This window comes from Tenrec ecaudatus, chromosome 13 (assembly GCF_050624435.1).
Source record: "Tenrec ecaudatus isolate mTenEca1 chromosome 13, mTenEca1.hap1, whole genome shotgun sequence".
Lineage (NCBI taxonomy): Eukaryota > Metazoa > Chordata > Mammalia > Afrosoricida > Tenrecidae > Tenrec > Tenrec ecaudatus.
The window spans coordinates 48,723,787-48,736,618 of NC_134542.1; the positions used below are offsets into that span (position 1 = coordinate 48,723,787).

At 41.0% G+C, this 12,832-nt stretch overlaps 1 protein-coding gene across 3 annotated transcripts in view; it reads left to right on the forward strand.

Moving 5' to 3' along the window:
* HIBCH (3-hydroxyisobutyryl-CoA hydrolase) overlaps positions 1-12,832 on the forward strand; it is a 61,746-nt gene that overhangs the window by 30,003 nt on the left and 18,911 nt on the right. For all 3 annotated transcript variants that reach the window (XM_075530356.1, XM_075530354.1, XM_075530353.1), the window contains exons 7-11: positions 420-498; positions 5,633-5,778; positions 7,685-7,771; positions 11,235-11,293; positions 12,480-12,561. In XM_075530356.1, the coding sequence (XP_075386471.1) occupies positions 420-498; positions 5,633-5,778; positions 7,685-7,771; positions 11,235-11,293; positions 12,480-12,561 (453 nt within the window). The remainder of the gene's footprint in view (positions 1-419; positions 499-5,632; positions 5,779-7,684; positions 7,772-11,234; positions 11,294-12,479; positions 12,562-12,832) is intronic.

Consider the following 12,832-nt stretch of genomic DNA (forward strand, 5'->3'; position numbering starts at 1 on the left):
GATGGGATATGAGTAATAAATCTGTTAATATTTTGTCAAGATGACTGTAATTTGGTTGGTTGTTTTACTGTAACAAGGCAAGACTAAGTGATTCTGGGGAGTCAATATTCTGTAATGCTGTATCTGGTTTTGAAGTCTAGGTAATTTGGCAAAGTGTCACAGTAACTGTGACACAGGAGACTTACTGAGAACTGTTAGAACAAAGCTATTCCAGATAGGAGATGTACTCACGTATTTTCCCCCAAAATTCTTTTGAAACAATGTGTCTTAAGGTTTGCCTCCTATGATCCTCCTGAATCAGACAGGTTTTTGTAGAGTATAAAGAAAATTCATTTGCCTTGTACTATTGGGATGTTACTTGTTTGTTTCAATTTTGTAGCAATATTTTTATAAAGCAAATGTTTGCCTTATTTTCCTAGGGAGTTGGTCTCTCAGTTCATGGACATTTCCGAGTGGCTACTGAAAAGACTGTCTTTGCGATGCCTGAAACAGCCATTGGTAAAAACAAAATATATCTACATATATAGTCATACTTGTTTTTAGAATCTTCCTTTGGTAAACTTTACATGATATCCTGCTATTGAAGCAGTTGGTGGAATCTTGTGTGAGCTATGAAAAAGAAGGATCCTTTATAAAGAAATTAGAATAGGAAGAGACCTTAGAGTTTTATTAGCCCAATAATAATGTCTGAAAACACAGAAGTAAGAACATTTAACTGGAGTACACAGTGAATCAATTATAGATCAAAGATTATTTGCATAAAATATTTCTAAATTTATGTCTGATCCATTTTGAGGTAATTTTTGTATATGGTGTGAGGTACGGACTAAATACATACATAAAATAATCCACTAATTGCTATGATACATTTGCCAGTTTTTTTTCTATGTTGTTCTTGATGCCAGTCAGTACTACATTATCTTGATTACTAAACGTAGTAAGTCTCAAAAATCAGCTTTCTTTGAACTGTTTGTTTTTGTTTTACTCCCTGAAATTTGCTTTGGTTCCTTAGTCATTTGCATCTCTATTATACTTTTATTAGAATGAGTTTGTCAATCTTGACAGTGATGATGACCAAATAAACAAACACCCCTACACACGTGCGTGCGTGCGCGCGCACACACACACACACACACACACACCCCTCTGATATTTCTAATAATGAGTCTTCAGATCCAGAAGCGAGGTGTATCTTTCCTGTGTATTTGGCCTTTAAAGTTTTTCTCAGCAAAGTCTTGACGTTTTAACTCTACAGGTCTTAGACTCCTTGGTAGGCTTACCCTTAAGAATTTTTTATTTTTGATAGCACGCTAAAATAAAAATCTAGTTTCTATTCATTGCATGTACATAGAAATAAAATTGGTTTTTGTATTTTGAGCTTGTATCCTAAAAACTTGATACACCCACTTGTTAGTTCTAGGGGTTTTAAAATAGATTCTATTGTATTTTCTAGATTGTCGTTTTCTATCAAGTATTCAAAGATAATATTAATACACAAGTAAAATTTGTTTTCCTATATCATCTAGATACCTTTCTCTTGCTTTGTGCTGAATAGAACTTCTGCTATCGTGTTGGTAGAAGTGGTGAGAAGAGACGTTCCTGCCTTGTTCCTGATCTAAGGGAAAATATTCAGTCAGATCGAAGGGTGATGCTCAGTGCAGATTTTAACAGATGCCCTATATACGGTGTGAGGATACTGTCTTCTGTCCCTAGTTTGCTTAGAGTTTTTATTAAGAAGGAGTAGATTTTGTTTAAATATTTTCCTACATCAGTTGAGCTGATGATGCTGTTATAATTTTTCATTGGTTGCAAAAGGAGTGCTGGTGGTGTAGTGATTAGTATTGGGCAGTTAACTGCAAGGTTAGCAGTTCGAAACCCTCAACCTCTCCAAGCGAGACAGATGGGGCTTTCTACTTCCGTTAAGAGGTACAGTCTCAGAAATTCACTGGGGCACTTCTACCCTGTGCTATAGGGCTGCTAGGCTGTGATCTGCATGGTCGGCAGGTTGGAACCGCCAGCGGCTTTGCAGGGTGAAAGACGGGGTTTCTACTCTCGTGAACAGTTACAGTCCTGGAGACCCAAGGGGTCGATATGAGTCAGCACTGACTATTCTCTCCATGAGTGGGCTTGGGTCAATGGCAGTGAGTTTTTTGTTTTTGTTACTTGGAGAGTAATAAAGTAGATTAAGTTAGGGGGATAAAGAGTTTGTAGGTACAAATCAGAAAAGAAGGGTGAGAGGGGTTAAAGAGGGCTGATGAAGTATGTCAAAAGCAGGCCAGTTATGTATTTCTTAAAAATACTGTAATATTGAAAAAAGCATTTAGTTCAAAGGCTCAGAGAATAAAGCATGTCTGTTGGAGGAGCAAGATGGAGGCAAGTGTGTGTGAATTGAATAGAGGTGTGAAGGCAGGCTGTTCTCGGAGGAACGTACAGGGCCTGGAACACATGCACAGGGAGCTCTGCGCTCAACAGTCTGGACTTAAAGCCCAGTATGAAGGGAGGCTCTGGAGAACTCAAAGCTAGGAGTGGCAGTGGCATGACCTAGTGTAAACTTTATTATTCTGACCCAGTGGAGGTTGATGCATTGTAAGGGCGGGTGTAGGGAGTAGATGCAGAGAGACTGATTCAAGAGGTTGTGACATTAGTCTTGAGCGGTGCTGTCCTGTAGGAGCCCTGGTGGGGCCGTGGTGTTGCACTGGACTGTGATCTGCAGGGTCAGCAGTTTGAAACCACCAGCCGCTCTTGGAGAAAGACTGGGCTGTCTGCTATAACAACATTCTCCTGAGCCTCTGGAGACCACAGGGCAGCTCTCCCCGGCCAGTGGGGTTCGGAGTTAGCATCAACTCAATGGCAGAGAGTTTGGTTTGGTTGCGGGCTGCCCTATATCGTAGTCACTAATCACATGGCTTCTTTATTGGATGCCACATTGTAGACTAATTTCATAGCAGAAAGTGCTGTTGGGCAGCATCGATCTGAAAATGGAAAGCTGTGGCTTGGAGGAGTGAGAGAACGCAGCGTTGGAGTCGATTGAAGGCACAGATCTTTTAGGGTTCACAGGCCAGCTGATGTGAGGAGTCAGCTTCTCACTTCCCAGCCTTCACGGGGTCTAGTGGGAGCCACGGAAGGGCTGCGTCTGGGGAGGGAAGGAGCAGCATCATTGGACCGTTGGAAGTGAAGAGTTGTGCGCTGGACATGTTGCAGTTGCGATGCTTATTAATTGTCCGTGTGGTTGTATCAAGAAGGTAATCTCGGAAGTTGACATTCAAGGAAAGGCGCATCACAACATAGTTAGCTGGGAATACTCTGCATCTGGATAGTGCATGCTGAGGTTAGCCTGCGGGGCGCCTGTGGGCTCAAGGTCACCTCTCAGATCCTTGGAAGAAAGTCTTTGTGGGACCCTCATGAAAAATCAGCCTTTAAAAATTTAGGCTGTGGCACAAGGTTCTACTTGGACATACAAGGGAGATAACCATGAGTTAGAATCTACACAATGACTGCTTTTTGCTTGGTGAAAGCCCTACAAGCAAAGGACAAAGGAGTATGTCTGGAAGGAGAAAGCAGCCTCAGAGAGCCTAACACAGCAGCATTCAGAGGTCAAGCAAAGCCAGCAGAACTGGCCAGTGACGTGGGAGATGAAGTGCTTCCCCTGGAGAGTGCGGGCAGAATGCTGCTGGGGAAGAAGTAAGGCAGGGAGAGTGCTCTGTGAACAAGAAGGCCAGAGTGCCCGTCCTATAGTGAGTAGGTGAGAGGGGCCTGGAGGACTTTGATAGAGATGCTGGTTTTTGTCTCAGAACAATAGGTAGCCACTGAAGGGTTGTAAACAGCAGAATGCACGATGCTGATCAATATTTATGCTTTGAAAAGCTGACTCTGGCTGTGTGTACAGAGCATTTGGAGAAGAGCCCTGCGTGGCTGTTGTAGCAATGGCTTTAATAAGGTAATGGTGGTAGTGGTAGATATATACCGGTAAGTTGTAATTAGGAGGCAGAATCAATAAGATTGTCTTAGCCACTTAGTGCTTGTTATAAAGGAGCTATGACAAATGAAAGGCATTAACAATTTTTTTTTTTCCAGTTTAGGAGGCTGGAAGCTTGAATGCAGGGCACTGACTTTCAGGGAAGACCTCCTCTCTCTCCGCTGTGAGGGGAAATCTTCGTCCCTCAGCTTCTGGTCCTCAGTCCACCTCAATCTTCTTGTAGCAACTACATTGCTTTGTCCATGCTGCTATGTCTAATGAGCTCCCTACACTGACCCAGCCTCATTCACATAGCAAAGAACACCCTCCTCCCAGATAAAAGAACCACATGTCTAAGATTCATAACACCTACTTGGGGACCTAGTTCAGTCCCTGCCAAGGAGCAAGTCACTGTGGGAAGGGCAGGTGGTAGGGGAGAAGAAGGTCTCAAAGCTGGACGGTTTGCCCTTTGTTGAGATGGTAGTAGTGGTAGGAGGTGAGGAGAAAGGAGGAGATGCTAAGATTTTTTTTATTACAGTAGCTGCAGCTTATTTTAATTTTAGGAATGTCTGTCAGATGAATTGCAAAAGCATTTCTTTTTTTTTTTTCTAAGTTGGGAAGAATTTGAGTGTTTGTGTTTTTATCAATTTCATTAAATGAAACAATCAGGATAGATATATGGATTATAAAATTAAAACAACAGAAAAAATTAAAGGTAAACTCACTATTATCAGGTCAATTTCTGACTCAATGAACTTCGAGGGCCAAGTCAAGCTGCCTCTCTGTTTCTAAGGCTGTAGAAAGTTGCAGGAGCAGAAAGCCTTGTCTTTCTCCTGTGGACAGTGGTAGTTTTGAACTGCAGACTTTGTGGTTAGAATAACAACTCGTCCTCCACTGTGCCACCAGAACTCTTCTTCTCACTGCCATTGAGACAGAGCTGATTCAAAATGACCCTCCTGAATGGCCCCTGTGGGTTTCGGAGACTGTAAGTCTTTATGGGAGTAGAAAGCCCCCATCCTTCTCCCATTGTCGCCACAATGTCCCCAGAAACCAAATGTAGTATGCTGGCAGTTATTTGTGTGTATACTGTTTTCAGGTGCTACCAGATGAATAAGAGAATTAAAAAATAGATGGTTAGGCAAGTGGTAAATGGAAGTGATTTTTAAGTAAGCATAAGCTTGTTCCTATACAAGGATTGTTTATTGCATAAATCTGTAAATCTCAAATACTAGATAATTGACTAGGTTTGTAAAATAATATAAATGGAACTAGTGAATTTTTCTATAATGAATCAATCAGCATTTAGATTATATTTTATTCCAATTATTTGGTTAAAAAATAAAATTTTTTAAATTTCATAAACTCTTAGTAATTTGGTGGTGGGAAAATATGGATAATGTTTACCGAGTACTTCTAATATGCAAAGCATTGTACCCTCTAACACTTCTATTGCTTTTTATAGAAATGAACTGTGAAAAACAGCCAGCTAGGTATAATTTATTGCAAATCTTTCATGAAATTGATTGCATTGTATAGTATTGGTTTTACCAATATTTTTAGTATAAAATCAAGCTCCTGAGAGAGATGTCTCTGTCTTTCTGATCTAGAGTAAATAGAGCTACCATATTGCTCTCTTTTATTTGAATCATTGGTATCTTTTTGTTATTTTAATTACAGGGCTATTCCCTGATGTGGGTGGGGGTTATTTCTTGCCAAGGCTTCAAGGAAAACTTGGGTACTTCCTGGCACTAACAGGATTCAGACTGAAAGGAAGAGATGTGCTCAAGGCAGGAATTGCTACACACTTTGTAGACTCTGATAAGGTACGTTTGGATGGCTGCGCCTGTGCCGCTGGGATAACTAGTGCCGCATGGGGCGGCGGTTGGTAGACATGATGCGAATCCTGGGCCTGTTGCCTATATAGCTAGCTCTGTGATCTTCTGGAAGATACTTCAGTTCTCTAATTCAGTTTCCTCTTATTAATGTATGTAAAATGGAGATAGTATTACCTGCATTCAGTATGATTGAGGATTCAGGAGTGTATTGTCTGACACATACTCTGTATTCAGCGGGTATTTTTTCTGTTTCTAGTGTACTTGGTCCAGTGTCCATATTTTATTAAAAAATCTAGAGAAACAAAAGAACCTGTCTGATATCACAGTTTGTCAAGATCAGTACTTTTCATCCCACTATCCAATGGTGCTTCTCATCCCAAATTAAAATAAGATAATTTCCTTTATAATTCACTGTTAGAATGAATACTTCCCCATCGTATGGCATACAGTTGGACAGTTTCAACTGGGGCATGAGCTTCACATGGTTGGGGTTGTGATGGCGGGGTCACAAAATCAGCACCTGAAGGCAATTAAGAGGAACATTGAAAATCATATGCAGCTGGGTATTAACATGTGTTAAGCAGAGTTTTGATTTTAAAGGGTTTTTAGTTTGTGACTGGTACACCTTAGGGCGAGACCCAATCTTCCCTGAAAATCTGCTCTCCCTTTTCTTCCTTTTCTGTCTAATCAGTCCCATTCAGCATTCAATTCTCTTTCTCACTTTGTGAGGTGACAGACAATTTACTGGTGTGCTCTATGAACCTTTGGTTTATCTTTGGCTTCTTAACTCTTGAGAGTATTTCAAGGTACATCTTTCCCAGATATAGTTAATAAGACTTTAGGAACGTAACTGAGGCAAAGACTTTTACCTCTGTTTTTAAAGCCCTTAACCTTCCATACTCTAATTTTTTTCTGAAATGTGTGCATTTAGTTAATGCTCTTTTCTTTTTTTGCTTTATTCTTATTGTTTGTAAATTATTTTATCTCTTCAGTTCCAGCATATCTTATGCAATATAAACAGTGGGTATTTTTTAATGAATAAATTTTTTAAAATCTTAACCTGGTTTTTAAAATTGTAATATTTTAAAAATCTAAATTTATATGTAAAAAGATAGGGTTTCGTGTTATAAAGACATTTGTAAAAAGTTCTCTGTGAACTTCTCCAGTGCGTTTAGAATAATTGCCCTTGTAAAGTGTTATCTTACAACTTTTTCTGAGGCATCTATGAGGGGGGCTTCAAAAAGTTCATGGAAAAATGGAATGAAAAGATAATGGGATTTTTCCATAAACATTTAGAAGACCCCACACTTTTTCCAAGGGACTCATATCTTTTTTTGTTCTTCTTTAATAATGTGGCCAGTTTTGTTAGCACAGAATAGCAAAGTGGCAGAGAATATGCCTACAGATGGCGGGCCTTACATCTCAGCTTGCATCGTGGGTCTTTAGCCTCCCGTGGTTCCACCTCCCCAGTCATCGGAACTCCTGTAATGGGAAACTCAACTCAGGGCACGCTTGCCCTAGATGTCCCCCTGGATGGACTGTGCTTCCGCTGTTTTCATCTCAAGCGTGGGTGGTGCGGTTGGGTGAGCATTGGTTGACAGCGCAAGCCCCTCAGCCCAGTAGGACCCATCAGGCCACTAGGACCCTTCTGGGAAAAAAAGATGATTTTGCCACTTGCCTTGGGTTCTTCCATCTGTCCCTTCCTGCTAGGCAGTATTTGCTCTGTGGGAATAGGTGTGGATGTAACCTTCGTGAAAAGCCTCTTTGGACCAAGCTAAAGAGAGAGCATTTTAATTTCAATATAAAGATTCTAAAAAGGAACATGAGATCTTTAAAAATTAAGTTTTTCCTATTTTTATAGGGTTTTTAATCTATTTCCCTTTCCCCCTTTCAGTTGGACATGTTAGAGAAAGATTTATTAGCTTTGAAGTCTCCTTCAAAAGAAAATATTGCAGCTGTCTTGGAAACTTACCAGATAAAGGTAATCTTGTCAATATTCTTACCCCAGACTTTAATCCACAGAAAAAGGGGGAGTTACTGAAAATTTATTATAGGTTAATATTATTATTTGTGGGTGTCAATAAATGTACTGGGGATTTATTTATGTTAAAGTTCAATGGGGGTGGGAGGGGGGAGTCAGTGCCTCTAATGATTAGGTTAGCATTTTAACACAATGACCTCTTTGCAGTGCACCTTTCCAGGCCGCCTGGTTGCTGGTGGCGTGCACCCTGCACAAGAGCTTTTTACAGCACAGCGTGGTGTCTGTCGGGTCCCACGTGAACATCTGTGAAGCGACTACACTGCAACTCCGATGCACATCTATGTATAATAATAGAGCCTCTTCTAGCATTTGTTTTAGTTCCTTCCTAAATTTCATTTCAAGAGCCAAGAATCTCTAAAAATTCTATATGACTGTGGCTAAACATGATGACTTAAGGACATACTCCTTCCTTAAATGCCTCTAGGAGGGGGTCGGCAAAGATGCATATATCCTCAAAGAGGAGGTTGTGGAGGATGTACTGTCAACATTTTGGAAACAGGAAAGCAGAAGGCGCACCTAATTTAGACCTGAGGATACTACAGTCTATCCTTAAATGGAAGAGAAGCTAGCTAACTGTTGCTATTGGCCATTGGACACCAGTTTTCTCTGAAGACTGGGTGCGCAGTGGAACAGTAAAGCAGGAAGATTTTGTTGTTGCACATTTCTAGGAGCCGCCGATAGAATCTCCAGAAGTTCAGTACAGCCAGGAGCAGCTGCCCTCCCCAAGCCTGGCAGACAGTTAAAGACTCCTTGGAGAGAGAGAATCAGACAGGACAAGCTGAGGGGTTTGTGGGGGTGCTCTCCTGAAAAGAGATGGCGTCTGCAAGTTGAGTCGACCCATTCTCTACATGGCATCCATGAACCAAGTAAGATATTTTGAATGAAAAAGAAGAAAAACCCATAGATACTAACAATCAAGGGCCCTTCATGACGCACCCGGCTCCCTTTCTGACCGTGTTGCAGCGCATCGCACAGTTGACAAGCCCGTCATTATGATCGGTGATACACACAGACCTCCCAAGATGCGTTGATGACTCATGGAAAGACCAGGATCCCGGGCATGTGAGGAAAGCCTTTAACATAAATCAGTATCGGCCAGAACAAGCCAAAAGGTAATTCAAGGAAGCAGATGATACAGAGGGGAAAGAAAAAAGGAAACTTAGGAAATTTAACCATATCATCATTTTCTTCAGCTAAGAGGCAAATATTTCATCTGTGAAACAACAGATGTAAGAAAATAAAACTGTTAGCAATACTGGAACGACGCAATGAAGTCGATGGTGGCGGGAACTAAAGGAGCACTAAAGAGTGAGATGGAAAATGGAGATAAAAGAAAAGTAGAACTCTGATCCAGAAACCCCAATATGTAATTATTACTCAAAGGAAGATGACAGAAGTCTGGAAATATTTAGAGAAATAGTACAAGAGCATTACCACAAACGGAGGAACATGCGCGTACAGATTGACTAGACCCACTGAGTGCTGTGTAAAGTGAATGTGAATATTGAGCAGCACATGAAGAATTTTTTCAGTGACAGTGCTGACAGCAAAAGCTTGATTTGAAACTTACGCTGACTAGGTAACAGAATGCAGATCAAAAAGGAGAAAGTCCTCCTGTTTGAGAGTGCTCCGTGGAACAGAGTGACATTGTAAGCTAAGTGAAAATCTTGCCCTGGAGTCCACGGCACCAAGTTTCTCAGAGCTTCCAGTGACAGATTTTGTTTTTAAATGATACTGTTTTAACTGATTGCATCTGAGTATAAGTTAGCAGCATGATGGAACTGCTCCAAACTAACCCGAAGCCAGTCCACATACTGCATCTGGACCAGGTGGGGTGTGTGTTCTCTGGTCTGTGTCACTGTGCTCCCGCCACTCTTTCCGAGTGGCCTGGAGGAACTGGAACTTGTCTGTAAGCAGACTTGGATTGTGGGGGACAAAAATGTGTGATCTGAAGCACGTTGAACATAAGAGAAGAACGAAGTGAATATAAACGTGAGACATGAGAGGGCTGGCTTTTGGAGTAGACAGATGGACACAATTAAATAATTACAGTTATACAGACACTTGTGAGTTTCTTCCTGAAATTCAGTTTTCTCTCCTTGGGAGTCAGTGCTACCAGTCTGGTAAGGATGTGATGGAAATTTGTATAGAAGATGAAAATTTGCACAGATTGTTTCTCAGGTTTCTAATGATCTTTAATCTGTTGACATATTTTAGTGATATATGCATTATGCAAATAAGAACAGGTTTTTCTCTTTAACACTTTTGTCCCCAAAACCATTTTATTGGGAGTTAATACAGATATCATACCATTCCATAGTTCATTCACATCAAGCCGAATTGTACAATTGCTTCCACAATCAGTTTCCAAACATTCTTTTCTTTCTTGAACTCCTTGATATCAGCTCCCTTTTACCCACATCCCCCTAGCACCACTGTACCCCCCGGAAATCCTTATACCACTTACTGTCCCTATAAGTTCATCAATCCTGGGTTTCACATACTGGAAAAGAGAAAAACATAACAAAAATTCAGGAGAGTAATCCCCAATGACATAACACATCTGAGATAAACCCTAATATGAATAAACAACAGAAAATGTTGAAAACCAGATCAGGCCTAACAGTCATCAGAGGGGGTAATAACTGACAAGGTTCATCATTTTGATCTTCTGCAGTCATCTCTCCAATGCACTCTGTTTGGTAACCACTTTTCCCCCATCCCTCTATTAGCGATAGAGGGTAATCACCAAGGCTTATTGCCTATGTAGACCTCACATTGTGCCCCGGGGACATGACACATACAACTCTCTACCATAAATTAACAAGGAGCCAACGGCAGATTAAAACAAATCATAGATCCAGGAATGGGTTTAGGGCTCACACTAAATCCTACTTACAGTTTAAGAACAATTCATTCTTATATCCTGGTCCTGCTTGACATTCGCCCTCAGGAAGTGAACACAGAAGTGATGGGTGCTGTAGCAATGCATGGTGAAGGAATTACATGGTGCCCAGCTATCAGATAAAATAGCATCTGGGGTCTTAAAGCCTTGCTTCCAAACAAGCACACCAACACCAGTGACCAAAGGATTGTAGATCATAAAATCCAAAGTGAAAGGAGGGATTCGTATCAGAGCCTCAACTGTGAGAATCTGGTTTGCAGCAGATAATGGATGACAGGGGCAGCCCAAGACTAATCTGTGGGATCTTTAGCACTTTTGAGAGCTAGTCTGGCGTAATACATGGTGTCTGAATTTTGAGCACGTGCTAGTAATTTATAAAAGCCCGTTAGATGTAAGCTGGATGTATATGATAATACACTGTCAAGAAGCTGGTCGTCGTGAGATTTTTGAAGGATGTTTTTGTTACTCCAAATTGATGGAAGGCTTTTCTTTTAACAGTCCAAGATCGATCAAGACGCATCTTTCACACTGGAGGAACATGTGGATAAAATAAACAGGTGCTTAAACACAGATCTCACTTCTCTCTATTCCTCAGGAAAGCCTCTCTCAAATTAAATTTGCTAATGTTGCAATTATATTGTGCTTGAACTTCATATAAAAGTTAATGCACCAAAATTGGAGATTAGATTGCACAGTGTCTTGATTTTTATTTACCTTTGAAAGTTGCTTCCTGTCTTTGAAGGGAAAATAAAGTAATCTGCTATGCTCATTCACTTTAGGGAAGTCATTTTTATTAATTTTAAATATGGAAAAGCGGCTAGAAATTAACCGCCGAGTTAACATGCTCCGTCCTGGTAATGTCGTGGTTGTACAAGGGATGGCTAATCTCAAGGTCAGCAGTTTGCAGCCACCAGCGGTTCTTGGCGAGCAAGACAGGCATTCTGCTTCCTTGCAGAGGTGCGGCCTCAGAAGCCCTTGGGGCAGCTGTCCCACCGGGCACTGTGGGTGGGCTTCCACTTGATGGCATTTGGACTTTGGTTTTTGTCCTTGTGAAGTCATCTTTGAAGGTCTTAGGTCAGTTATCAAAAAGTTTTTGTTTGTTTTAAACATTTTATTGGGGGCTCTCACAGCTCTTGTAACAATCCATACATCAATTGTATCAAGCACATTTGTACATAGGTTGCCATTGTTATTTTCTAAGCATTTATTTTCTATTGAAGCCTTGGTGTCAAAAAGTTTTTGTCCAGTGAACTGAGAGATTAGAAGAATTTTTTTAAGGAAAATAAAATAAACTCTTGGACAATAAATAAGACAAGTGTTCATTTTAAAGCATTGCTTTTTAGTTTTATATATATTAATGCTAGCTACGCTCATGGCACTGTCAGTAAGCGCTGGACTGCTAAGTCAAAGTCAGTGAATGGTTCAAACCCACCATAAGGACGAGCCTGTCGCTGACTCAGAAACCCCAGATAGAGGTTGCTCTGGGTCAGGATGAACTCGATAATGGGGGGTGGGGCAGGGGGGAGCTTCCCCCAGGGGACCAGAGAAGTGAAGCACAGAAGAAACATTAGGTTTACATTTCTCAACAGTGAAGGTGGCCCGCAAACGCGTTCCTGGAGAAGTGATGTTTTGTGATCTTGTAGAATAGGTCGGAAACATTTGACAGAAGTAGGGAAAAGCCTGTGTTCAAAGTCATTGGTATCTCAGAAGTGCATTGGTAAAATCCTGTTTCCTTTTGTGTAGTTGTTTTTCAGGCAGTACGGTGGAGCAGATTGTTGCGAATTTACAGCAAGATGGTTCGTCTTTTGCCCTCGAGCAGTTAAAGGTAATGCGGTGATCTCGCCTCCCTGACTGAGCTGCGCGCATCTGGTGGAACGGGCAGGCCTCTCTGAGTTCTGCCATTGCTCCCTGGTTGTGATTTGAGTGGACTTGTCTGTTAGGATTTCATTAACTATTAAAACTGTGAATAACTAATGTATGGGCAAAACTTACTACAGTTTTGCAGATCAAGTGTTTGAACAGATTTAAAGACTATTTTTTAATACTCTTATAAGCCACTGCTAGTGAGCCCTTGGGGGTGCTCTTCAATCCTGTGG